We start from the raw sequence: 25,444 nt of genomic DNA, 5'->3' as shown, positions 1-25,444 counted from the left end.
ATACATGTACAAAAATGCGCATGCGTTTTGCGCTATGCTCTGAATTCTCAAAAGAAAAGATAAAGTGGGAACAGAAATTCTTTGAGCTCCAAGAACAAAATAAGACTATTAACTTTCCCACAATTTCTCTGATTATCTTGCTAAATAAAGCAAAATATGCGGTTGATTTACAGTTCGTCTTCACTAGACAATTTACTTGCTAATGATTTTGCTTCCTGCACGCCTGCAGTGCTTTTTTCTCCCTCAACCATTTTAAGAAATTCATTCCTTTTCTCAGTAATTTCGTCTCCGAAAGAATACCAATGCTTCAGTGTCAGAAAGAGGGCTAAATTACTATTACGAAGCTTAGCTAAATCGAAAGAGAAAAGGCACCTGAAAAACTAGAAAATTGCGAGCCTTGACCAGAATGCCCAGAGACTTCAACTTAGCATTGTACTCGTCCCAATTCACGACCCTGCCGTCAATCCGGTACTCACTCCCGCCGGAGCTCGTGATAGCGCGTGTGAACTGAATTTCAGTCCCGTTGCCTAACTGGTAGACCAGCCTGACGAACGCCCTCCTTCCCTTCTGGTCCTTCTCTCGGTCGTCGAAGGCGTAGATCAAGTCCTTCAACTGGGAGCCCCGGAGCTGGCCGGTGCGGACGCCGAGGACGAAGCTGATGGCGTCCATGAGGTTGGACTTGCCGGCGCCATTGGGGCCAATGATGGCCGTGAAATTGTAGAAGGGGCCAATTGTTTGGAGGCCTTTGTAGGACTTGAAGTTCTCGAGTTCGAGTCGGAGGATTCTGCCGGGGGAGGAAAGGGACGGCATGGCCTAGCTGGTTCGGAACCCTAAGCCCTAGAGCGGGAGGATAGGGTTTCGGAACAGAGGAAACAAAGAAGTCGGGGATTCGATGTGTTTTGAAGGGATTTGAGAGTTGAAGAAGCGCTTTGAGGGTTTGAAGAAATGGCGGGGGGTTTGGCTTTGGAAGAATTTACGGGGCGAGTTCGCTAGTTGCCATTCGCGAGTTTAACAGCGAGGACGAGCGCAAACAAGTGGCGGCAGCAGCAGAGCAGAGAGTAGAAATACTTGCTGTAATTGCATTTACGCCCTCTTTGTATAACAAATTGCATTTTCGCCCCCGCTGACGTGTGCGTGCGCAACCGCCCATGCACAGCTGTCCGTTGCATGTATTTAATTTGACCGTTAGTTCACGCCGTCCACGCACAGATACATTAATATAATTTCCAAAATACTAGGTTATAATTTAGAACAACTTTAGGGTGACCAACTCAATGTGGTATGCTCACTACTGTTGTAAATTCTTTAATCGACCCTGGCATTGACTATATATATAGTTAATAATTTTCTTAGAGATTGCTAAGAACTTGTTTACCTATACAAAAATACCCTTGATACACAGACACTAAAATTTTGAGGCACTACATTACAAAAAATGACGTGGCATAATTTATAGTCATGCTTTTTTTTTTTTTACTCATCTGGAGTGTCTAAACTTTACCTGACAAATCTTCAGGAGTAGGTGATATTTCCTCCTAATACACTTTTTAGATAAATTCAAATACAAACATAATTTATATACATATTAAATTGGACATTTAATACAGTCCATTCGAGACTTAAATATTTTAACAAGTCGTCGCATTGATTCAAACCCTATACTCCATGTGAAACTCCAGGTGCTTTACCACTGCATCATGCACATGCGAGTTAGAGTCATACTATTTGTATAGGAGAGAGTTTGATAGATCAGTGTATAGAGCGATATATCACAATTTTTGTTCATCTTCTTATTTCTATCACTTATTCCCTCGTCGCTGCAACCGACCACCCTCCATCACCCATCTCGCTATTATTCTTCGCCTCAGCCGCCTCGCCTCCTTTCACCACTACAACTTCGTCGTTGCCACCTCACCTCCTCATCACTATCTCCTCTAGCAACTGGCTCACATCTCGCTGCTACATCAAAACCCCAATATAACACTGAGGTGACAGTGAGAAGCCAACGGGTTGTTGAAAGATGCAGTGGTGAAGAGGCAATGACGAAGTTGTAACTACGAGAGCAGGCGAGACGGCTAAGGCGAAGAACGACAACAAAAGGGTCGACGACGGATGATCGATTATAGCGACAAGGATGTAACAACGAGAGTGAGAGAAAAGGAAGAGATATGAGAGATTGTTGAAGAGGAAAGGGGCAAAATAGTGATTAAGAGAGTAGAAAAAAAGACGAAATAGTCCTTCAAGTCACCTATAAACTCATTTGTAAAACCTCTAACTATATAAATAGCATTATTCTAATTTATAAGATAAGTGGTATCATACTACAAAGAAAGATGTGGTATAATTTACAAAGACGGGATAGCCCCAAAATGACCCTAGAATTGGCCCCTCCAAAATCACGACAATACTTGCGCGACGTCCTTGTCGTTTGGTAAACGGGGAGAAGATATCAACAATCAATGACAGAGTCGAGATCTTGGGTAAGAGAGTCAAAAGTCTAAGTTTGTACACTAAACAAGGCCAATTTTAAAAGTTTGCCCGCCCGGGGGGGGGGGGCACACCCTCATGACATGTAGTTTCGCCAGTGTCAACCGCAAAGATGAGAGAACCAACGCAAGCAGTTAGGATCGAAACCACACTAGTTTTCCCACTCTCTATACAGAGACATAAATAACAACCTTATTTAAAAGCAAGACTCGCTTTAACTACCTAACTACAATAGCTTGCTAAAGACGTCAATTACATAGAACCTCGTTTGCTACATCAGATCAGCACTGGATTCAGTAGCCTCTTTCTTCGGGGAAATCGGCTTTTTGGTCTCGCTGCTGGGGGCAGTCCTCTCGTCTTCTTGGGACTCTGCTGCTCTTACGTTTTCTCCGTGAGGTCCAACCTTGAAGGCCAGCTCCGGTTCCTCATTGTTGGGCTTCTCTTGCAGTACTGCACCAGACGAAAGAGCAAGTTCCAATTCTTCGTACCTGGAAATGACTTGTTGAAGCTGCTCGTGAAGATTCAGAGCCTCAAAGAGCATGATTTCATCGTCAATGGTGGTTTCTGCAATTCTTTGAATGGCAGGCAGTGACTCCTTGCACTTCCCCAGCAGGCTGACCGTGAGATCATCCTGCAACCACGCAAAAGTTATGTTGGTTAATATCTCTAGACACGCAGCTTATTTTTGTTGGTTTCCAGTTCATATCATCCACCCTTCTGACCATAGCCTTCCCATGATCTAGCCAAAGAGATTGATACTATAAATAATGCAAGAAGAAAATATCAATTGCAGTTTATTCATGCATTTCAGAAACCAACTGTTCCAGTGACATCCAATAGACAGAAATCACGTTTCATGGCATTCATGCAATTCTCATGCCATGCGGAAAATAGAGAAGTTCCCGATGATATATTAAAAGACCACCACAAACATTAACAAGAACAAATAAAGATCTGACAATAACAAGTGGCAATTGCGCTCTGATAAAGTTGGTGCTGCCCCCCAGTAAAAATTATAGGTCATAAAAAGAAGTAACAAATTTACCTTGATGGGTTTAGGTTCTATTTCAGAGTTTAATATACTAGAGAGAATGTCAAGGCTGTTTCGAGTAATTTCGAGAATTTCCTTCTTTTCTTCTATAGACTGGCTGCTGTAGCTATATGCCACAGGAGCATTATCTACACTGTCGAAAGTCAAGTCAGGCACAGGATATCCTTCATGAGGTGACAGAAGCTGTTCATCATGAATGAGTGACTCCAACGGATACTGCATGGGGGGCAAATTCCCGTCCACTGCAAGTGGAGGTATCTCTCTAGCCTTCAAGCTCTGCCAATACCCCACCAAGGAAAAGATGGAAGATCAATATTCAGAATTATGAAAATCAAGCATACAATTCAACGAATAAAACAGAATGGAAATGTACATGCAAAAAACAAATAAAATACTATAACCATATCAAATCTTTCGCATCTGTTCAGCCTTAAGTAGCATAGTTAAAGAATCATTGATAAGTGTATCCAAAGCAACCAAAACCAATATTTTTTTAGAATTTTTTATTTGTTATCAAAGTAGCACCAGAATTTGGAATTTTACCAAATTAGCGTCAAGTATGACCCAGGCCTCGGCTCACCAAAAATAGCCAATTGGATTGGCGGGTATATGTCTGCACATAGCAAAAATTGTTGTGTTTAGGTAACACAAGACCCACTAGTCTGACTTGTGGGATTAGACTGTGGGAGACCAGCCAGTCTGACTAGCAGGTCTCCCTTTGTTAAATTACACAAATCAAATGGGACACAGAAAAATTTCCATGTGACACGTACAACCTGTGTTGTTCCAAAAATCCAAGACAAAAACAGCAAAACCATATTTTACTGATTATTCTCTACTAATAAAATGAACAAGCAATTTTACTGATTAAGTGTATACATGTAATTGAAGCCACTGCTAGTTGCAGAAAAAGACATTGTTAGTTAAGGGTATAAGCCATTGTTGTTGATTTGAGAGAAATCGAGAATGAAGCTTCAAATCCGCAGGATTCCATTACATCGATCAAGACTGTTGCGAGAAGAGACTGAGGGAGTTTGATTTGAGGGTTTAATGGTTAAACTGAAATGGGCCTATCAAAACAGTGCTGGTTGGGATGCAGCCTAAGATTTTTTGGTCAAACTGGTGGGTAAATGTTGCCCAAACACTTAGCTAAATTTGCGTGTTGGCATAGACCAGCCAATTCAACTAGTGGGTCTATGTCATGGAGTGACCTGCCAGTTGAACTAGCGAGTTTCTCAGCACTAGACCAGCTAGTTGAACTGGCGAGTCTGTCTCAGTTAAGGCTTAAAAAGCCTTCAACGATACTACATATCCAAACCATCTTAATTGCATCCGGAGCATCATATCTTCAACAGGGAAAAGCATTCAATGTAACAATGATACCACATCATGAGATCAATATGATGACATGCTTGCTTCATTCCTCCAACTTCTTGAGCAACCTTGTCACCAACGAGGGGAACAAGAAAAACACTTACACAAAAAGTACCTAGAAGGACTGTTCTTAAGAAATTGGGCATGAAACTTCATTGATCATTGGTCAATAATTTGATTCCTTCAAACAACTTGTTAGCAGGAAAAAATGGGTATTGAATTATTGAGATTATGCATAAGTGTAGGTACAGTTTATATAGCTCGAAGATGAACCCAATGCTAAAAATGGTTTCCAAAAGGCATAAGAACCAAAGAAATAAAAAGCATCCGTTGGGAAATAAATTATTGCCCAGGTTTTTTTTATTTTTCCAACAAAAATTTGGGAAAGGATAAGCATTTTCTCCTCGTGTCTTTATCCTTTGGTTCAACATATTTCCCCCCTCTATTCACAAAGAACTTTATGTTCTGTGAACTTCTCCTTTTACATCTTTTACTTTTTAGAGAACGTTAAGCAAGTTGTCCTTTCCATGGCATAATTTGATCCACATAAACTTGGACCTTGAACTTCTTCCACATAAATTGAAAAGTCAGGCTTAGAACGAGTGTCTGGAATTATAAAAAAAAAAAAAAAGGCACTAGCTTCGGAGTATTGATGCATATGGAGCATCAGCACACTAGGAATAAACTGAAGCGTCAAGAAGGGGGGAAGAGTAAAGGAAATTCGCGCAAATTCTAATTTTAACAATTTTGTATTTAGTTTTATTATCTTCCATTTTCTGAAAAATCTATAAACTGTCGTTTATTAATCGAGGATGCAGGGAAGTTGCCCTTCTCTTTCAGAGCACTGTCCATCTTCAACCCTAGATTCCCTATTCTGATAAACCCTGGAGACTTTTATAATACACTAACAAAGACGAACATACCCACGTTCACAACCTTGATAGGCACGAAGAATGAGAAGAAGAAATCGAAGATTAAATAATTTAACGAATTAACAAACAAATGGAAGAATATATTACCAAATAAATCTGCTGAAACACGGGCAAGTACTTGAGATCCTCGGACTCGCCCCACGCCCTGATCAACTGAAAGGCCTTCACTCTGTTCCCCTGATCGGTCCGCGGATCGTCGATCATCCGGACCATATCTTCCAAAACCTTCTCAGAGGCCACCTCGGAGAACACCTTCTCACAGTTGGAGGTGCAGGCCTCCAAGAGATCGAGGCTCAGACGCTGGCTCGGCGTGCTCTTCCCGTTCAGCTTCTTCTTAATGGCCTTTACGACCTCCGTTCCACTAAACTCTTCACTGTTAATCATGGCGCATATCCGCAGGTTCATCCCCCAGTTGGGCTCCTCCATGTGCTCCAGCGTCGCCTCGTCCACCATCTTCGACTCCGGCGTCGGCGATTGCAGAATCTCCTTCATTTTGGAGCTGACGATCCGACTCATTTGGGCCCCGCCGGTCTTCAACCGCTCCCCCAGCGACGACGAAGCTAGCTTGAATTTATCCATCTCAGGACGACGAATCGAGTACCTCAAAGTACGTAAAACCCTAGTTTCTGCAACGTTGTTCGCTTGAGCGTTGCTCACTTGCTTGTTGGGGGAGAGAAAGGAAGCGAGAGCTTTGAATCGCCCCGTGCGAGGAGCAATAGGCGACAAGAACTGCGTTGAAATCGTGAAATAGGGAGAAATTTTCAAGCAAGGCGGTCGCAGCTACCAACTGTAAGTGCGGCCCCACTCGATTATCTGGTTATTATCCCGCTTTAAGTAAGAAAATAAATTTTTATATATATATAAAATAGGATACTATGTAAAATAATTTTTTTTAATTTACATTAATTACGAAAAATATCAGTAATTAAATGCTTGTGTTTTTTAACAAATTAAAAATAATAATAAAATTAATTATTAAATTAAAAAATTAAGCATAAATTTCTAATGCTATTTATAATATTTATTTATAACTTAATTTTAAACTCAATTAATCTTCTCATCAATTAATTAAAAGTAAGTATTATTTTTGATAAATATAATTAATTAAAAATATTTATAATATTATTTTTAATTAATTCCCCAATTAATCCTCAATCAATCAAAATTAAATATTATTTCTAAATAATATAAATAAATAACTTAAACTATTAATTAAGTTATAGAAATTTATTCATTTGTATAAAATAAAAATAATTTACATTTAGTACTTATTACTCTAAAGCAATTGGAGATCTCTTATAAAGTATCTTGAAATTTTTTACTATCGATTAAATAAATACTATTAATAAAAATTTTAAATAGATAATCTAAATTATTAATTAAGTCGTGTATAGATATATAATTTCTTAATGAATTAAAAATAAATATTTGTTTATAAATATTATTAATCAAAAATATTTATAATATTATTTTTTATTAATTCCTTAATTATTACAAAATAAATATTAATTTATGAATTTTTCAATGTTAACTAAGATTTAATATATCTCATTTGCAAGATTATGAAAAAAAAATAATACACAATAAAAGAAAAATAAGTCAAAATTTATATTTTAAAAGTTTTTTAATCAAAAATTCAATTTCAATATCATAAATTAAAATTTTCAAGTGAATTTTCAATTAGCATTGAAAAATTCATACTTCCTCACGTTTTGGAATTTTAATTTATATTTATATTTATAATTTATAAATAAATATATAATATAATAAATAATTTTATTTTGATAATTAATTGATTACTATCTTTAATTTAATGTAAAACTAATGTATGACTTTTTTAATACTAATTAAGATTTAAGATATTGCATTTTCAATATTACTATATAAATTTTTTAATACTAATTACTCATCACGATGAATACTAATAATTTTAAATAAAAGTTCATTCAAGCATATGCCTGTTACCCATATAGTTATGTGTTGTAAACATTACCTTAATCTTTATATGTTTATTGGCATATAAATTTATGTCAAATTAAGTTAAATTATGAATTTTTGAACACACACGTGTATGCATATATATATATATAAGAATATATTTGATGAATTTATTTATAGTTGAATTTGGTGATAATAAATATTAGGTTTCATTCAATGAAAAAGAAACTCACACGCACTGAAAGTGAGAATTCATATTATTGACTCCTTAATTTTGAATTTAACAATTTAAATCCAGTATCAAAATGAAGGAAAATGGTTTAACAATTAAGTTTTAGTATAAAAATAGAAAAATGAACTAAAGACTTGTCATAGCCAATGAATGATGAGTTAAAAATGTGTGGAGAACATAAAAAAATAAAATATTAATCTTCTATATTTATTTTTTGTTATCTCTTACTCTCTATTGCTTTTCAACGTCGCGATTAATGTATTTTTGCTGACCACTATACTCCTTGTGTGTGAGAAAGATACAGATATCTCATCATAATTTACATCAACAAATAGCACATAGTTGGAAGGATTGCGCGAGGAGAGAAAAAAAACTAGATAGACAACTATGTTTAAAAATTGGGACAAGTGAGCCAGTCTTCACGTATTAAGAGAGACATTTAACCAAATTAAATTAAAATAAAACTAAATTAATTAACTTTATTTTGATAAAAAATACACTAACTTTAGTAGTAAGTCGTGATAAGGTTAAACATATATTATGTGTATAACATAGTAACAAGCATATAATTATATCTTACATCTTTTATATCTCAATTTAATGAAGAGTATACAAAAAAAATTAGACGAAACAAAAACGGAGGGAAACTATTTTCTTTACATGATAATTTTACAATACAATTTAAAAGAAATGGAGAGTATGTAAAACGAACAACATACGATCTATAACTTAATGACTCACAAGAGAAAGAGACTCGACACCCATGAATAAAGGTGATAAATAGTCAATAATAAGTATTATTTATTCATTTAAACTTAAAATAATTATGAAAATTTTATATTTTGAGTGATATGGATACAATTTATTTGAGTATTTATTAAAATAAATAATAACGAACTATTTATAATTAAAATAAATTTAATAATTTATATTTAAAAATAAAAATATAAAAATATAATTTAAGTATCTATTAAATAAATACACACAACTATTAAATGAGCAATTAATCTTTTCCGTAGCCAAACATATATTTTCTCATTTACTTTCACATTTTTTCATGTGTCTGTTCCAATTTGTAGTTATTTCGATTAAACACATGCACATGTATTTTTAAGTTAATTTAACGTGTATATTTTGATTTTTTTTTATAATAATTTAATTTTTTTATTATTTTGATTATATTAATAATTATGTAATTTTGAGTTAATATAACATTTGTATTTTGACATGAATAAAATATGATATGTATTTTGTCAAATTATTTTATTTTTTTTACATAAAATATAAAAATTAAATTACAAAAATATAATCGAATTGCGATATAAAAAATATCAAAATATAAAAATTAAATTAATTTAAAAATTAAAATTTAATGTGTAATCAAAATAAAAAAAATTCAAATAATGATTTTGCCAATGCTGCACCCCTTCAGCCCACCAAAGCAAGGGCATGAAAGTTGAGAGAGAGGCCACGCGGAAGGCCGCGTGGATTGAAGACTCGACACAAACAACTGCAAGGGTTTAAGAACTAATAGAAGAAATCGGCGAGGACATGCCGAAGAACATCCTGAGGGAATCCTCGCGATACTACAGATCGAGTGATATATAGATAGATATTCACTACAATTTCGACCTGGCGATGGTTTCCTTATCGACCTGGTTGCGGTACTTAGGCCACAAGGTCGTGTACTCCGCCTCCATCAGCTGGAAGGTGATTGATTCTCTCTAATTTTCTTGATTGCTTGCTGTTACGTGTATTTCCCTTATTTTTCTTTGATCGACAGGTTCTTTACCCCGTGCTTCATTTCTACTAGGGTTTTGTCGCAAATGCACTGTAAAATCGAGCTCAAGCGTGCGTTGCCATTGGTTAATTTTTCGAATTGGTTGGGTTCTGATTTATGGCTCTTGTTTCTTACCGCGTCGATGTGGGTAGACGCGTGCTCATTTTACTCGCATTTTCTGTTTATGGATCTTGTTGTTTATCTGTTGCTGGTCGTTTGTTGGCGAAGTGTTCGAGGTCTCTTTGTGTCGTAGAGGAAAGGGGGGAAAAGGAGCGCAGGAATTGTATTCTTTTCCATTTTTTCCCGACTCAAGTGTTGTTGGTACTATGGTTGGTATATTGCCCCCTTTTCAGTTGGCTTTTCTCTTATCAGTCCTAACCGGACAACAAATTGTCCCCTGGCTGGGCTTTAAGATGTGGAGTATTTTTTATTATTTAACCATATATGATGTGCCTGGTTGGTTTGGCTCTGTTTGAAATAAAGCAACAATGCTACATCTTCCAGGACAAGTATTAGGTTCTGGTATGGTGAATGTGAAATGCTGTCTTTAGCTAACACAAGCAGAAATTGTAGATTGAATTGGTTGGGCAGTGACAATATGATATATTTCGTTATATTATGGGATTCAAGATGCAAGTTCCCTCCCCTAATGCCCCCCAAAATAGTATTTGATCTATTGAATCTAGTTTGCTGATCAAAATTTGAGTTTGTTGAATTCTTAAATTAGGAAACTGATGGGTTTTTGATTTTATATCCTACTTTTCATTTGTCCATTTTTAATTAGTAAATGTTTTTTTGCTTCTATTAATGCACACTTATATCTATTAGTCTTGGATATTAAAACTGTTTTTGTTGGAGTCATACTTAAAGAGTCACTACTTTGATGCAGAGCTATAAACGAGGACAAATTACTGACAGAGAAGTGCGTGATGCATTGTGGAAAAATTTTTTTCAAGGAAAGTTGACATACTTGCACTGGAACAAAGGAGCTGAGATGGCCCCGACCATTGGAGTGCAGGGCGGAACACTTCTTGTCCGGAAAATACCAGCTGCAGATCCAACGTAATGTCACTATTGACTTGAGTTTCTAACACCACACACAAAAAATAGCTGTATTGCTTGCATCTCATGTAATTGCATTGTCCTCTAAACTTTTGATTCTTAGCTTAGTGACTATTTTATGCTGTCATTTCATGCAACTCATATGCTGAAAACAGCATGACTAAGATTACGTAATTCAAATGTGTTGTTTCAAATGACTGAAAGTTCTCAAACTCGGAGTTATGATCAGTGGATTACATGCCAGAGTTGTATAAAAAAATTGATTTTCATGTTTAATTTAGATGCTAGATAATTAAATTTAATTAGTTCAAATGTTTAGTGGAACATTCCGTAATTGTAAACATGGATGCTTTATATATTTTTACATGCAACCAAGATAACCATCAATAATTTTATTTGGATGCCACCATCTGGGATTGGCTGCATTAATCCAGTTTCTCACTTCTCTTTCTTCTTGAACTTCACTCCTTGCGTATAGTTTTATACATGTTTGTGAGTTATTTTCTACGTTTTGCTTGTAGACGAGCTTTGTTTATTATTGCTATAAACCACGGGCATGCAAATATTTCTAAATATTTCTGGGTGAGAGTTTTCTGATAGTCTGCTGATATAATTGCTCCAACGTATTGGAATCATTCCAAATCATGTAGAACCTAATATTGTCAATATTTCACTTGGGCATATTATAGGATGAAAGTTCTCCAATAACTCCCCATCAAATTATTGCCATCTGCACTTGTAATAAAAAAATATACATTGATGCATCTGCAGGAAAATTTTTCACCCATGTTTGTATCATTTATTAATTAACTATTTAATTTGCTGTAATTGATAAATCTGGAGGATTTTTTTGCGTTTTGTGATTGTGATCATTTTACTAAGAGGAAAAGGGTGGCTGTTGGCACCTTACTAGGGACATGGTCTTTTTTGGAGGGAACATTATAGGAAAAGTTCACAATGGATTGAAGGGCTATTTTTGAACTAATGAGTAAAAAATTATCTTTCTTTTACAGTTGGTTTTTTGGGTTATTCTTCCATCTTTAAGTAAATGTTTGCAAATTTTTTTTGGAGTAATTATTGCATAACTTATTATTGGTTTTGAGGTTGACATTTTGATGTATACAGTAGGTATATCTTGGCACCTATTTCATAGTCGTGAATATCGTACTATATTAACCAATATAGGCTAATACACAAGGCACCAGATGAAAAAAGATACAAAAATGAGCACGTTCCATACTGATATCAGAACATTGTGATTTGCTGGTTGCACCAGGCATTTGTAATGTTTTTAGTTCTTTTACTATTTTTGATTTAAAATAAGATTTTTATAATGTCAATTACAAATTTGGTCCCTTTTAAGCCATAAAAGGTACTTAATATAATTTTTCTTTTTATGCGTGCATTTTATTTTTGGTATAAACTGATTATCTTAATTTAAATTTAATTGTTAGAAATATTAAAAAAAATTCTTTACTCTTCTTAACAGGGAATTGGAATTTTACAACAGCAACCCCCCCCCCCCCAAAAAAAAAAAAAAAAAAAAAGAAAAAAACTCTTAAACCATAAGGTACAGTTGGTTGGTATTAAAAATATTGAGGAGAGTTCTATAGATTAATATTTTTGTTTTAAATGTGTATAATTAACCGTGAAAATCTTTACCTGTTTTCCTATATGCATATATTCCATAGTGTTTTTATACAATTATAGATAACTTAATATTGAACAATAATAAAAATAAAGAAAGAATATATATACATTATTGTAGTTAAATTTTATATATTTTTTAAAAGCATAGTAGATATAATATGAGAAGGTGACTGTCACAAGCTGCCAGTTAATTAGGGGCAGTTGTAGTATTTTTATTCAGTTGTAGTATTTTTACAGTTATGTTCTAAGAGTAATTGGGTATTATTTACAATTAATTTACCCCCCCAAAAATAAAAAAAATAAAAAAATAAAAAACTCTTAAACCATAAGGTACAGTTGGTTGGTATTAAAAATAATGAGGAGAGTTCTAAAGATTAATATTTATGTTTTAAATGTGTATAATTAACCATGAAAATCTTTACTTGTTTTCCTATATGCATACATTCCATAGTGTTTTTATACAATTATAGATAATTTAATATTGAACAATAATAAAAATAAATAAAGAATATATATATACATTATTGTAGTTAAATTTTATATATTTTTTAAAAGCATAGTAGATATAATATGAGAAGGTGACTCTCACAAGTTGCTAGTTAATTAGGGGTAGTTGTAGTATTTTTATTCAGTTGCAATATTTTTATAGTTATGTTCTAAGAGTAATTGGGTATTATTTACAATTAATTTACAGTTATGGAAAGTGTGGAAGTAGTGGAGTGATTTAGGAGCAGTTATTAGTAGTGGAGGATATTGTAACTGTCACAAATAAGTGTTGGTTAGCTTTCTATATAAACTTGTAATCCCATAGTGCATATCATGTTATGAGTTATCAAGAATTTATTGAAGTCTCTCTATTCTCCCTCAATTATGTCTATTTTCCCTCGATTATTTTCTCTGATTTCCCCCTCATTTTTGTTAGTTCTCCCTAATTTCAATATGTTCTCCCTAATATCCTGCTTGTTTTCCCCCCTCAATTCTTGCTATTTCTCCCTCAATTTCCAGTTCTATCTTCTAAGGAAGCATTAGTTAGGACTAGGGTCAACGGTAGTTTCTTAGCTGTGATTTAGGGTTCTTACTAATTGATTTTCGATCAGAACAAGGTGGTTATTGCTGCAGTGATACGCAGTAGATTTTGAAAAATTTGGACTGTGCAAATGGGTGAAGGAACTCTTGAGAGAATTAAATTGTTGGAAAAAGTATTCAAGGAAGAGTTAAATAAAAAGTTGGACAACTTAATGATTATGATTTCAAAGAGGTTTCAGGTCAGTCTACTTGTAGAATTTCTTTTAAGTTCTACTATAGAATCGATTCAAGCAGGCGCTGGGGTCCTTCTTCAAATTTATGACTTACAAGAAGTTGAGGAACATCTTGAATTGGATGCCAAGAAAGGAATGGCAGTTGTGGGAAAAATCATTGCAACAGATATCGGTTAAAGATGGACACTTGGGGTATAACAACAAGCAAGCATCAAAATGTTATGCCGTTGGAGGAGGTTATACTTATATCAACTTTGAATCTTGAAGATTTCAAGCCTGCTATTCTTGATAGAATGGGTACCCTTCCATTACCTGAGGTCAATGCAAAGACAGTAATGGATGATTTACTGGATAGAGCCAGTAAGGTGGAGGAAAAAGAAGTTCACATTCGTCCTCGACTGGTATCAGACTTGGTTGATCGCCTAGGCACCATCAATGATCCTGAACCTTACAGTCTAAAAAGGATAAATCAAATAGTAAAAACAGGGATTGGATGAAGAAGTGAGGCTAGAAACTAAGATTTCTTGGGGACAAGAAATCTTTTAAGGGGGATTGGAGGGAATGTCACGACCTGCTAGTTAATTAGGGACAGTTGTGGTATTTTTATTTAGTTGCAGTATTTTTACAGTTATGTTCTAAGAGTAATTGGGTATTATTTACAATTAATTTATAGTTATGTAAAGTGGGGAGGTAGTGGAGTGATTTATGCGCAGTTATTGGTAGTGGAGGATATTGTAACTACTACAAATAACTGTCGGTTAGCTTTCTATATAAACCTTTAACCCCACAGTGTAGATTATTCTATGAATTATCAAGAATTTATTGAAGTTTCTCTGCTCTCCCTCAATTCTGTCTATTTCTCCCCTATTATTCTCTCTGATTTCCCCCTCATTTCTGTCAGTTCTCCCTAATATTCTATCTGTTTCCCCCTCGATTTTTGCTATTTCTTCCTCAATTTCCAGTTCTATCTTTTAAGGAAGCATCGGTTAGGACTAGGGTCCTAATAATGACCAATTCCTGTGAAGAGTGGTTCGAATTAAACAAATATTTAGCACAAGAGGTAGAGGAAGATCTTGAAAAATGTGGCGATATGAGTTATTAGGACTTTATAAAAGATAAGGCCGCAAATAGAAATGATTGGCGAATTCAATTTCATGTAGAAGACTCCAAATGTTGAGATTAAGGTTTGATATTTGTTTTATATAATAGATATAATGGTAGACCTAAAATGATAAGACAAAACATGTCAATGCATCGTACTAATAAGAAAGTCAATATGCTGTTTGGTATGGGATTTTCAACTGCAGCATATTTTCTAATACACATGCTTTATATAGTGGTTTGTATAAGTATGCATGCGCATTTCTTTTGTATATTGCTGGACATTTCTTTATTATTTTATTTACTTCTATTTTTAGGCTAGCTAATCAAGCTCAAATATGGGTAATTGGGAGCACTTGGTAAGTAGTAACAACGCATGGTGCTAAAAGAAATTTGAGTGTGATCTCGTTTAACTTTAGGATCCAAGCCCCAATCATTTAAGCCCTTGGAGGATTTGAGCCTTTAGGTTCATTGCTACATAAGAGAATTCCAATAAAGCTGAGATGTTTGCCTCCCATGAAGTTTTTCTTAGTCTTCCACTACTTTTTTTGCTAGATACTTGTTCCACTTTGTCCAATCTTCTCATAGAAGCTTATAGTGGTCTTCTTTTCACATGACCAAATCATTATAATCGTGTCTCACGCATCTTATTTTCAACAAGAGTCATTCTGACTTTACTACGAATAACTTTATTTCTAATTTATCTTTTCTTACATGGTAACATATTCATCTTAACATCCTCACATTCATTACTTTAATGTTTTATACATGGTGGTGCTTTACTACCCAATATTCTATACCATATATATAGCTAGTCTTATAGTTGTCTTAAAAAAAATACCTTTTAGCTTTAGTTAAAGCTTAATATTTCATTTGGAATGCACTTTTCCATTTTGATCAGTATGTCCGAATTATGGGTGTTAAAAAAAACCGGTGTACCGCGGAAATCGGCTAAACTAAACCGAACCGATCGGTTTTTTTTTTTTGGCAATCGAAAACGGTTTGGATTCTATCCAAACCGCGCGGTTTGCAGGTTCGGTTTTAAACCGAACTGCCCAAGAAAATAATAAAAAAAATTATAAAAAAATTATTATTATAAAAATCTAATAATTGGCAGCCCCATCCTATTTATTTTTACACTATTTTGTCTTTATTTTTTGCTCCTATTTATTTACATTTAATTGTCTTTACTTACCAATATTTGTGTCTTCATTTATCATTTTTAAATATCTTTTTTAGTGATTTTAAGTAGCATTTCAAACCGCAGTAAACCGCACCAAACCAGACCGCAAATGTGGTCTGGTTTGGTGCGGTTTGGCTAAACCCAAACCAGACGCGTGGTCTGGTTTGGTTGAAAAACCGCACTAACAGTTTGGCGTGTTGAAAATTATTCAGACCGGTCAAATCGTACCGCGAACACCCCTAGCCCGAATTGTATAGGTAATATCTGCATTAATCTCTCATCTTCTTGTATGATTGAGCCAACATATTTTAACTCTCTTTTAATTATTCCTTGGTTGAGAGGGAGTAGGTCTTGGCAGCACAGTCAATTCATTTCCTCTTTGTACAGAGTTATTTTGAGTGACCATTTGGACATTCCTTTTTGGTCTGTTCGGCAGACCAGGACTACGTACATTTGTCCATGCAGTTTTGGGAATTCTGTGCACTTGATTCACATTATGAAAACTCATGTTCCCCAAATCTACATTTTCAGTTACAGACACATTTTAATCATTCAAAATCGCAAGTTTATGCAGCTTCTCTATAATGCTAAAAAAATATAGATGTTTCTATATAATACACCTAACCCACAGAAAGAGCAAATGTGTCCACTTGGACAGATTAATTTTTTTAGTTCACGGCCTAATTCTTTCCACCTTCAGGGTGCATGATGTTTGTTTTCTGTTGTTCCTTGCCATTTGTATTGTTCATCATTGGGTTAAGGTTCCTCTTTTATTCTTTCTCTCTCTCTCTCTCTCTCTACATATATATATATATATTTTCATCATCATCGTTGTATTCTTTTTGCATATTAATTTAATGTCAATGGGGCGCACTAGGGGCGCCATAAATCTGCAGAATCAGGATGATCTTGGGGCTGCTGTATGACTACCTGAAAACTTAAATTAGGCTAGCTGACACCTTGAGTTCATACTTGCATCTCCTGTTTGAAGCTTTTGATATTCTGTTTGATGGTGTTGTTGGTTTCTGCATGGTTAAACTTATATGTTTAGATTCCTGATTGAACATCCTATTTTGACAGACATGTTTTCATTGGAGATGTTGTGGTGTTGAAGGACCCAGAAAAATCTGATAATTATCTAGTCCGAAGATTGGCTGCTATTGAAGGGTATGAAATGGTTTCTACCGATGAAAAAGATGAGCCGTTTGTTCTTGAAAAGAATGAGTGCTGGGTTTTGTCTGACAATGAAAATTTGAAGCCCAAGGTGTGTAATCTTTTCTTTTCTATGATGTGTTTACGTGAATTGCTCGATGGAGCTTTAATATTATTCAAGTAACTTACTAAAACAGCAATCCTTTTTCTTCAGTTACCGCATCTTGCTGATGCAATGTGTCCACTATAGAGCTGTGTCCTTTATCAGTGGATGTGAACCTAGAAGTAATGAACTGGGGATACCGGGGGAAGACATATTTACTTATTTTTCTGGAAGTTGTAGTCATGTCATTTATGCATGTCAAACGCATCACTGGCCTCTCTTCTCTCTGCATTCTAAATGCGTGCTTTGGTTATCCCAGTTGCATCCCCCCCCCCCCCCCCCCAAAAAAAAAGAGATGTCTTAATTTTCTTCTACTTTTCAAAGGAAAGTAAACCATTGATGTAGCATCTAGTAGCCCTAAACCTACTGGTGCTGATCTAGCATCTAGTAGCCCATGTACTCCTGCATTGGTAGTCTACTGGGATTGGTCCTAGGATCTCAAGATTAACTTTAACTAGCATTTTCGGTGAAGGGCTGACGCAACGTGTAGCGCGTGTGAAGAAAACACACCAAAATAAACTCTTGAAAGAACAAACTTCAATGGCCAAAGTTTGACTTTCAAGAAGATGCAAAAACAAGACTGTTTTGCTAAGAAAACCCAAATAGATTGTTGAAATTTGATTAAGAAAAGCTTGATTACAAACTCTAGATCCTAGGCATATTTATAGTATTTGGCTAATCCAAATCCATCTAATATTTGTAAACAAAATCCAACTAAAATTCTAATAGAAATAAATCCTAAATAAAAGTCAACTAAAATCCTAATAAAAATAAAACCCTAATCAAACATAAAGTAGAATCCTAAATCAAGTAGAAATATAAAATAGAATTCTAAATCAAGTAGAATTCTAAAACTTAAGAAGTATTAAAATAACATTATGGCACTACTATTTTGGTGATACTGTTCCGGTTTGGTTGGGTCGGCCTTGGGTCGAGTCTTGATTGGTGACCGCATCATTCACCTTCACTTGAGAAAAAATTCGACCTCAAATTTTGATTCTATTTGGACAAATCCACATCCGATAAGTACGAAGAGAGATTAGCCACTTTGAATGTTTAGAAATACCCATATGATTAGGCAAATCCACAACATAAGCATTGTCATTAGTCTTCTTTGGAATCTTGTAAGGACCATACTTCTTTGGCTTGAACTTGTTCTGCTTTCCTGTTGGAATCCATTCATTCTTCAAGAATATCATGACTTCATCTCCAACGTCAAATACCTTGTGCTTCCCATGCTTGTTAGCTGCCGCCTTGTACTTCTTATTTGTGCAACTTTTGTTTGACATCTTCTTGAACTGCTTGAACTTTTCTGCTAAAGGAACATAAGCAAAGACATTCCTTCCCCTCTTAGCCCTATCTTTGTTGGCATGGGTCCAACCATCACCATGTTTGCTGCCCTCCACCTCCATTGTATTATTACTGTTAGATTGAGGACGTTGAACCTTTCATCTTGAGCGCTTCTCTAATCTGGTAGATCTTATCATAGGTCCTTCTCCTCTCATCAGCTTTCTTGATTTTGACTCCTCAACAGCTTCCGAATTCATCCATAAATTTTTCTTGCCTGGAGAAGCATTCTTTTGCAACTGTTTCAAATAAAGGCTTATTCCATAACTATCAGCAGTCTCTCCATCACTTAAAATAGTGATGCTTGTATCATCCTTTGGTCCAGGCACTTGATCAACTATAGTGGTAGCTGCTACAACATTCTTAGTTTCAGAATCTAATTTCAGATTAATATCGAAAGCAGTTGCGCTACCCGAGTTAACTAGCTTAGGGGATCCAACACCCCTATTCACAAAGAGACCCATGTGTTCATCTTGCTTTTACAATCGTGAAGGTGAATATGTTTCTATTGCCTTCGATTCAACCATGCCAGAGCTTGAATAAACTATAGAAGGATTTGCTACCATGACCTCCATCTCCTTTATAGTCGCAAGTCGATCAGAAGAAACGCCACCATCCTTGGGTTGCGAAGCAATGCTTGAGCCATCGGGACTGAAAAATGCCCCAGTATGAGTCAATAACCTTGGAGTTTCTGTCATGTTAGCAGCATAAATCAGACCTGACCTGAGTTTGCAAACGTTGAGGTTGCTGGGACAACATAATTTTCGAAATCAAGCTCCAAACTCATCGAAAAGCCATTCTTTAGTTTATACTCATTGTTTCCCCAATGGTTGTGTTGCTGCGTATTCCTCCTAATCCTTTTACCACTAGGGTTGGCTATCATACGACCAAGATCATCTTCATCGTCGCTATCATCCATCATTGGTCTTCTAGGATTAATGAGGACATGATTAATGGCTGGTCTTCCCGGTTTGACATAGCCGGCTTGAATCACACCATTAGTTCGGTTCCGATTATCCTTAACTCGTTATAAAACACCCAATTGGTTGCGGATTCGCTCCAATTGTTGCTCCATTGTACGAGTTATTTCCTGTTGTTCTTCAATTGCTCTCCAAACCGCGGGCAACCCCCGATCACCGTCACGAGGTTGGTTGCTACCGTTACCTTCAAGATTGGCCATCTGATTGGTTGATGAACTGTTCTGATACCACCTGACGCAGCGTGTAGCGCGAGTGTGAAGAAAAACACACCAAAATAAACCATTGAAAGAACAAACTTCAATGGCCGAAGCTTGACTTTCAAGAAGATGAAAAAACAAGACTGTTTTGCTAAGAAAACCCAAATAAGTTGCTGAAATTTGATTAAGAAAAACTTGATTACAAACTCTAGATCCTAGGCATATTTATAGTATTTGGCTAATCCAAATCCATATAATATTTATAAACAAAATCCAACTATAATTCTAATAGAAATAAAATCTTAAATAAAAGTCAACTAAAATTCTAATAAAAATAAAACCCAACCCTAATCAAATATGAAGTAGAATACTAAATCAAGTAGAAATATAAAATAGAATCCTAAATCAAGTAGAATTCTAAAACTTAAGAAGTATTAAAATAACATTATGGCACTACTATTTTGGTGATACTATTCTGATTTGGTTGGGTCGGTCTTGGATCGAGTCTTGATTGGTGATCGCATCAAGGGCCCATGTACTGACATCTTATATTGCTAATCATGATCCTGATCACATCATCTGTACGCACTAAGAAAGCTGTCATAACCTCTATGGACCACGCTGCTCAAAAAAGCATCACTATAGTTTCTACTTTGGGTTGTGCTTATTATACGTACTAACTGCAGCGTTTGTGCTTGGACATCAGGCGACTCTGCTAATGCACATCATACATCTTGTTTCATGTTTTAACCAATGCATTTCTTCTCCATCAATTTGTAGCAGGAAGCCGTTGACAGCCGAACATTTGGTCCCGTGCTGATGACAGACATAGTTGGTAGAGTCATATATTGCCTGAGAACGGCTGTGGATCACGGTCCTGTTCAGAACAGGTGAGTGATCTGACCAACTTCAGCTAGAACACTATATTTGTGAAATCCCTTGATTCCTTAACCGAGCATTGGTTCGGTTCTTTTACCAGTCACTTCAGCATGCGAAAGGATTCGCCTGTTTTGGAAATCGAATTGGATGTCGACGAGATGGCAAGAAGTCACAAAGCTTAGACGAATCAGCCCGTTTTCTTTTCTGTCAAGAGCATGAACGACAAGAAGAAATAAGAGTTTGGATTCCAACGAGATGGCCCTGCCTTGTTCCCCCCTGTTTCTTGATCAATTTGTTGCCCTTTTATGACCCCTGACTGACGGCAACCTTGTACTAAAATTCAGGCTGAAATGATTTAATCGCCTTCAAAACTTAGTTCTGGATAGCCTGAACAGCCCCAAATGCCTTCCATATTTTGTTAGTTTGAGCTTTGATTTGGTTTTAGTAACCATTGATACTGTTTGAAAGTTTCTCTGCTCGAGTTTATATTTGAGCACAAGTAGGTCTGGTCTCCACTTTGTGGGCCAGTAGGGCCCGTGGGCCTTATTCCAAATGGGCCAGGTCTGTAGGCTTTATTTATTTAAATATGTTGCTGCTTATATATGCAACAAAGTTAAGGGGAGGGAGCCCCCATTAAGTCCGATAAGATGATAAGAATATAATGGGTGTTTATAATAGATTTTAATTAGTTCATTTAAAATTAAAATAAGTATAAAAGTGACGATATAAGTATAAGGGTTATTTGAGTCTTTATAAAATTAATTGGAATTTCATTTCTAGTCACAATGTCAATGTCCCAATGAATGGTGTTATGTAATTATAATAATTATAAGATTTTACTTAAAAGAGATTAAAGTTTATGGTTATTGTTCCTATAAGATGATAAGAGCATAATCTTTATTTTTGTTTATTTTAAAGCAATACCTCTTAAAAAAATTCTAAAAAAGTTGTTTTTTTAAATCAAATATGTGTCAATTGTTTTTTTGTATTTTAGAATCTAGAAAACTTACTCTTATAGAATTTATTATTTTTAATTTTAGAACCGAACAACAAAAAGAAACAAGAAAAGTTATAACCTAACTTCGAATACACTCGATCTGAAATGCCCACAGACGATAATCTTGGTTGTTTCCCTATTTTTGTCTACCTATGATGCACAAAAATTGTTTGGGGGTGTTGTTTCGACGTTTTTAAAATATTTCTTGCATTGAAATGTCAAGAAATAAGAAAAGAAAAATATTTTTGGATTGTTTTTATAATTTTAATATATTTTTATGTTATTTTGTAATATTAGAAAAATATTCAAAAAGGAGTTTCTAATACAAAAAGAGGTTTGAGGTGAAAAAAATTCTCTTATCATTATATAATATAAAAATAAAGGAGAATTTTTTATATTATATATTATGATATATAATATATAAGTGTGAAAATTATATATTATATATTAATTTTTAATATATAAATTTTTATATTCAAAATTATATTTATAAAAAGTCTCCTATATTTTTTTAATTTCAGATTTTTAATTTTTATTTTTTTTTAAAATATAATTTTATCTTTCCATCTCTTATAGTATTCGTTTTTCCCATCTTGTTTCGTTTCCGTGCAATCTAGTCATCCGCGCAACAAGAAACGGAAAACCGCCACTGAAATTTAAGTGTCTCGGTGATTGCCCGAACCCAAGCAAATGTCTCCGGCAATCCATTTGGTCCCGCGAAACGTTCCAGCCAGTTTGAGCTTGACTTTCATTGTTCAGCCATTGGATTGCATCTTGTAGATTTTATGCTTCTCGCTCTTTAGCTGAAATTCTCTACCTACTGGGAACCGTTGGATGTGGAACCCACCCCCTTGCTTCCATTTGTGGATTTTACACTAAGCTTATGTTGTTCTGTTCACTGTGTAGGATTGGATTGTCTGCCTAAATTAACCGTCTGGATGAGGATACTTCTCTCTCTCTACTTTTGTTGCTGGCCACCTAATCTATTACAAGAAGGCCTATTTTCACTTTGATACTATGATATTTCAAATGCATGAATCGTGACTCTCTTACGTACAGGTTATCTGCCAGCAGATGGAAGGTGCCTTCTCTGCTCCGAAATTTCTGGACGAGCACTCAAGACTGTTTCCCAGCTCTTCTTGTGGCAACTACCAGGCCTCAATGCAGTTCAAGATTGTGTCTCAACATGCACTTCCGCGGGGGTGGGGGGGATGTCTTCTGGGTGCAAAGCAGGTTCTAGTGGTTACAAAACAAGCATGGGTTCTCTTGAAGTAGAAACAGGCAAAATGAAGAGAGAGATGGTTCTGAAAACTTTGAAGAATCTGAAATTTTTTACCCTTAAAAATGGGCCATTGCTCTCCGTGTCTGATGCTTCGAAACTCCAAGCAAGAGCAGCTCCAGGGCCTAGAGAGAAGGAGATGGTTGAACTTTTTAGGGAAGTCCAGGCTAAACTTCGAGAAAGAGCAGCTGCCATGGAAGAGAAGAAGATAGTGAAACTGTTAGTTCTCTCCTTCAGCTTTTAAGGAAGTATGCTACCCAACCAGGCACGGCGAACTAGCAGCAGCAGAGGCTTCATCGCGGATCAGCCCGAACAGAATGGTGCGATGGAGGAAGAGAAAAGCACCAGCTCCTTGGACTCGAATAACAGTGCAAAGAATGAGGCCACCAAAGTGAATCCCTTCTTTTAGCAGACCAGTTTCAAATTCCAGTCTTATTATGTTTCAGTGACTGATACTCATTTAGTTGGTTAAAGGGAGAGGACTCATCCTGATCCCGAGATCAGCCCAAACCCAATCTTCCCGATGGTGTGTTTGATAGAATGTCAGAGGAGGAACCCTCTGATACTGATGAAGGTTATACTGATGATGATGCAGATGGAACATAAACCAAATTTAGTTGAGGAGTTGAGTGCAATGAAGCTATCAGGACTGAGAGCCCTTGCAAAGTCAGGTGGTTTGAAAGGGTAGTTTTCAAATCTCAAGAAACACCAGCTTGTGGAGTTACTGGGCGGGGGGGAGCTCAACCCAATCATACGATGCAGAGGAGAGCTAAATCAATAGAACAAATTTTACATCTTGAGAAAGTCTCAACATTGTCATCATGGTTCCAGTTTTCTGTAGCTTTGTCAGGTTTGAGAGTGTCATTGCTGATAATATATTCTTGTGGCAATGGATATTGCATTCATTAGACTTTCATGCTAGTCATAGACTCCTTAATAGCGGTTTGATGGACTCTTCTTCATCTTATAGGTTTGATTATTTCTGATTGGATGTAATGACGAGTGAGCATTCTATTTTTGCAGCATGGTCTTCGAATTTGATGGAAGTTGTCTGCTTCATTTAGTTTGGACTCATATCCTATTGTGAAAAAAAAAAAACCAAACACATATTTTGCTCTCGAACTTTTACGTTTTTTTTACACAGAATTCTAGATTTGTCGTTATTTCAAATGTGTTCCTGAATCTTGTAAAATCATTCTTCAAACACTTGACTAGCATAACGGTCAATGCATAAGTAACATGCGCTTGCTAGGAGAGTGATTTGAATAAAAACCTACATATATAAAAAAAATGAGCTAATGGTAAACTTCTATTTTCTGATCATATTTTATACTTTTTTATTAATATGACACATGTTTCGTAATATTCTCTCTTATTGCTACCTCTATGTCTTCCTCTCGCATTCATTTTCAATCTAAAAGTATTTACTTTGAATCTTTTTGATCTTACATCTTAGAAAAAATCTCAAAAGATAAGAGATGTATGATATTCCAATAGAATTCTACCTTGTTAATTGTCATTATGGGCAAACGACATTGTTGAAGGTTTACAGATACTCTCACATCCACTTCTCCATTTCACTTATAAGTTCAATTTTCTATCAAACTAGGTTAACACTGTTTTGGAAACTTTAAAAACATTAAAATTTATGAATATGTAGCACTTTAGTTGAAAATCTTGCAAAAACACTGCATGTAATGTCAAGTTAGTAGAGTTTTATCTCCTATTTATCACGTTAACGTGCGTGCGTTGAAAACACGAATCACTTGCTCATCAAGTATTTAAATAGAGTGATTTTGTACGGTTCATAAACACATTTAAAATAATAATAAATTTAAAATTCTGCTAAAAAATATATAAAAGTTCAAGAATAAAAATATGCATTTGGTCAAAAAAAATTTGTTAGTGACATAAAAAGTGTGCCGCATCTTATCACTTGATTTGTGACACTATAAAAAGTTATATATAAATATAAGTACCGTGTCTCTCCTGATTCTTGCAAAGCTAGGAGCATGCCTTACACGTTACCCATACACTTGTTCACCAATCCAAATGAAGGATGTGAGGTGGGCATGTCAAGCTTTTGGTACTGGTGAGGCAGTGGAACAAAGCATGGAACTGTTAGCTGTAACATTATAGAAGCTTCAAAATGCCCAAAGTCTACATGCATTCAATGGACAGATAATTTCTGGTGAATATGGTACAAGTTTTCCACGAAAGAGGACCAAGCAATGAATGATGCCTTGGATGGTAGGGTACACCCTTGATAGCCAAATACAACCCCTTTTCAGATGGTATAAATGCTCAAATAGGACACTGTTGACTCCACCCTCCTTCCCCTATTCCCTTTTATTTATTCTATAAATATCAATATGAAAAGTGTGTCTTGATCTTTTGACAA

General features: G+C 35.4%; 3 protein-coding genes across 6 annotated transcripts in view; 1 reads left to right on the top strand and 2 right to left on the bottom strand.

The window, feature by feature from the left end:
• LOC127787699 (structural maintenance of chromosomes protein 1) overlaps window positions 1-1,051 on the bottom strand; it is a 51,720-nt gene extending 50,669 nt beyond the window's left edge. The window contains exon 1 of one of the 2 annotated variants that reach the window (XM_052315766.1): window positions 373-1,051. In XM_052315766.1, coding sequence (XP_052171726.1) covers window positions 373-810 — 438 coding nt within the window. In that variant the 5' untranslated portion in view covers window positions 811-1,051. The remainder of the gene's footprint in view (window positions 1-372) is intronic. The other variant, XM_052315767.1, reaches the window with a different exon arrangement.
• Window positions 1,052-2,259: 1,208 nt separating this feature from the next.
• On the bottom strand, window positions 2,260-6,578 carry LOC127787700 (TOM1-like protein 2). The gene is made up of 3 exons (XM_052315768.1): window positions 5,932-6,578; window positions 3,533-3,814; window positions 2,260-3,118 (listed from the first exon to the last, which is right to left on the bottom strand). Exons 1-3 carry the CDS (start codon window positions 6,421-6,423, stop codon window positions 2,759-2,761), a joined length of 1,134 nt encoding a protein of 377 aa, XP_052171728.1. The 5' UTR covers window positions 6,424-6,578; the 3' UTR covers window positions 2,260-2,758.
• Window positions 6,579-9,446: 2,868 nt separating this feature from the next.
• On the top strand, window positions 9,447-21,237 carry LOC127787339 (uncharacterized). Of its 3 annotated transcripts, XM_052315328.1 has the most exons (6): window positions 9,447-9,724; window positions 9,828-9,938; window positions 10,684-10,856; window positions 17,130-17,313; window positions 20,669-20,778; window positions 20,868-21,237. In XM_052315328.1, the coding sequence occupies exons 2-6, from the start codon at window positions 9,912-9,914 to the stop codon at window positions 20,947-20,949; spliced, it is 576 nt and encodes a 191-aa protein (XP_052171288.1). In that variant the 5' UTR covers window positions 9,447-9,724; window positions 9,828-9,911; the 3' UTR covers window positions 20,950-21,237. The 3 variants fall into 3 exon arrangements, with proteins under 3 accessions (XP_052171288.1, XP_052171287.1, XP_052171284.1); XM_052315327.1 differs by lacking the exon at window positions 9,828-9,938 and having other exon boundaries at window positions 20,672-20,778; XM_052315324.1 differs by lacking the exon at window positions 9,828-9,938.
• The last annotated feature ends 4,207 nt before the right edge of the window (window positions 21,238-25,444 follow it).

This window comes from Diospyros lotus, chromosome 12 (assembly GCF_014633365.1).
Source record: "Diospyros lotus cultivar Yz01 chromosome 12, ASM1463336v1, whole genome shotgun sequence".
Taxonomy (NCBI): Eukaryota; Viridiplantae; Streptophyta; class Magnoliopsida; order Ericales; family Ebenaceae; genus Diospyros; species Diospyros lotus.
The sequence above is the reverse complement of the archived record's forward strand: the minus strand, read 5'-3'. Positions and strand labels throughout refer to the sequence as shown.

Coding starts and splice junctions, on each gene's coding strand:
- LOC127787700 (XM_052315768.1), bottom strand. CDS start 6,423: ATGGATAAATTCAAGCTAGCTTCGTCGTCGCTGGGGGAGCGGTTGAAG. Junction 3,815..5,931: donor TGTTTCAGCAGATTTATTTG/GTAATATATTCT, acceptor GGGTATTGGCAG/AGCTTGAAGGCTAGAGAGAT. Junction 3,119..3,532: donor TAGAACCTAAACCCATCAAG/GTAAATTTGTTA, acceptor GCGTGGTTGCAG/GATGATCTCACGGTCAGCCT.
- LOC127787339 (XM_052315324.1), top strand. CDS start 9,653: ATGGTTTCCTTATCGACCTGGTTGCGGTACTTAGGCCACAAGGTCGTG. Junction 9,725..10,683: donor CCGCCTCCATCAGCTGGAAG/GTGATTGATTCT, acceptor ACTTTGATGCAG/AGCTATAAACGAGGACAAAT. Junction 10,857..17,129: donor ATACCAGCTGCAGATCCAAC/GTAATGTCACTA, acceptor CTATTTTGACAG/ACATGTTTTCATTGGAGATG.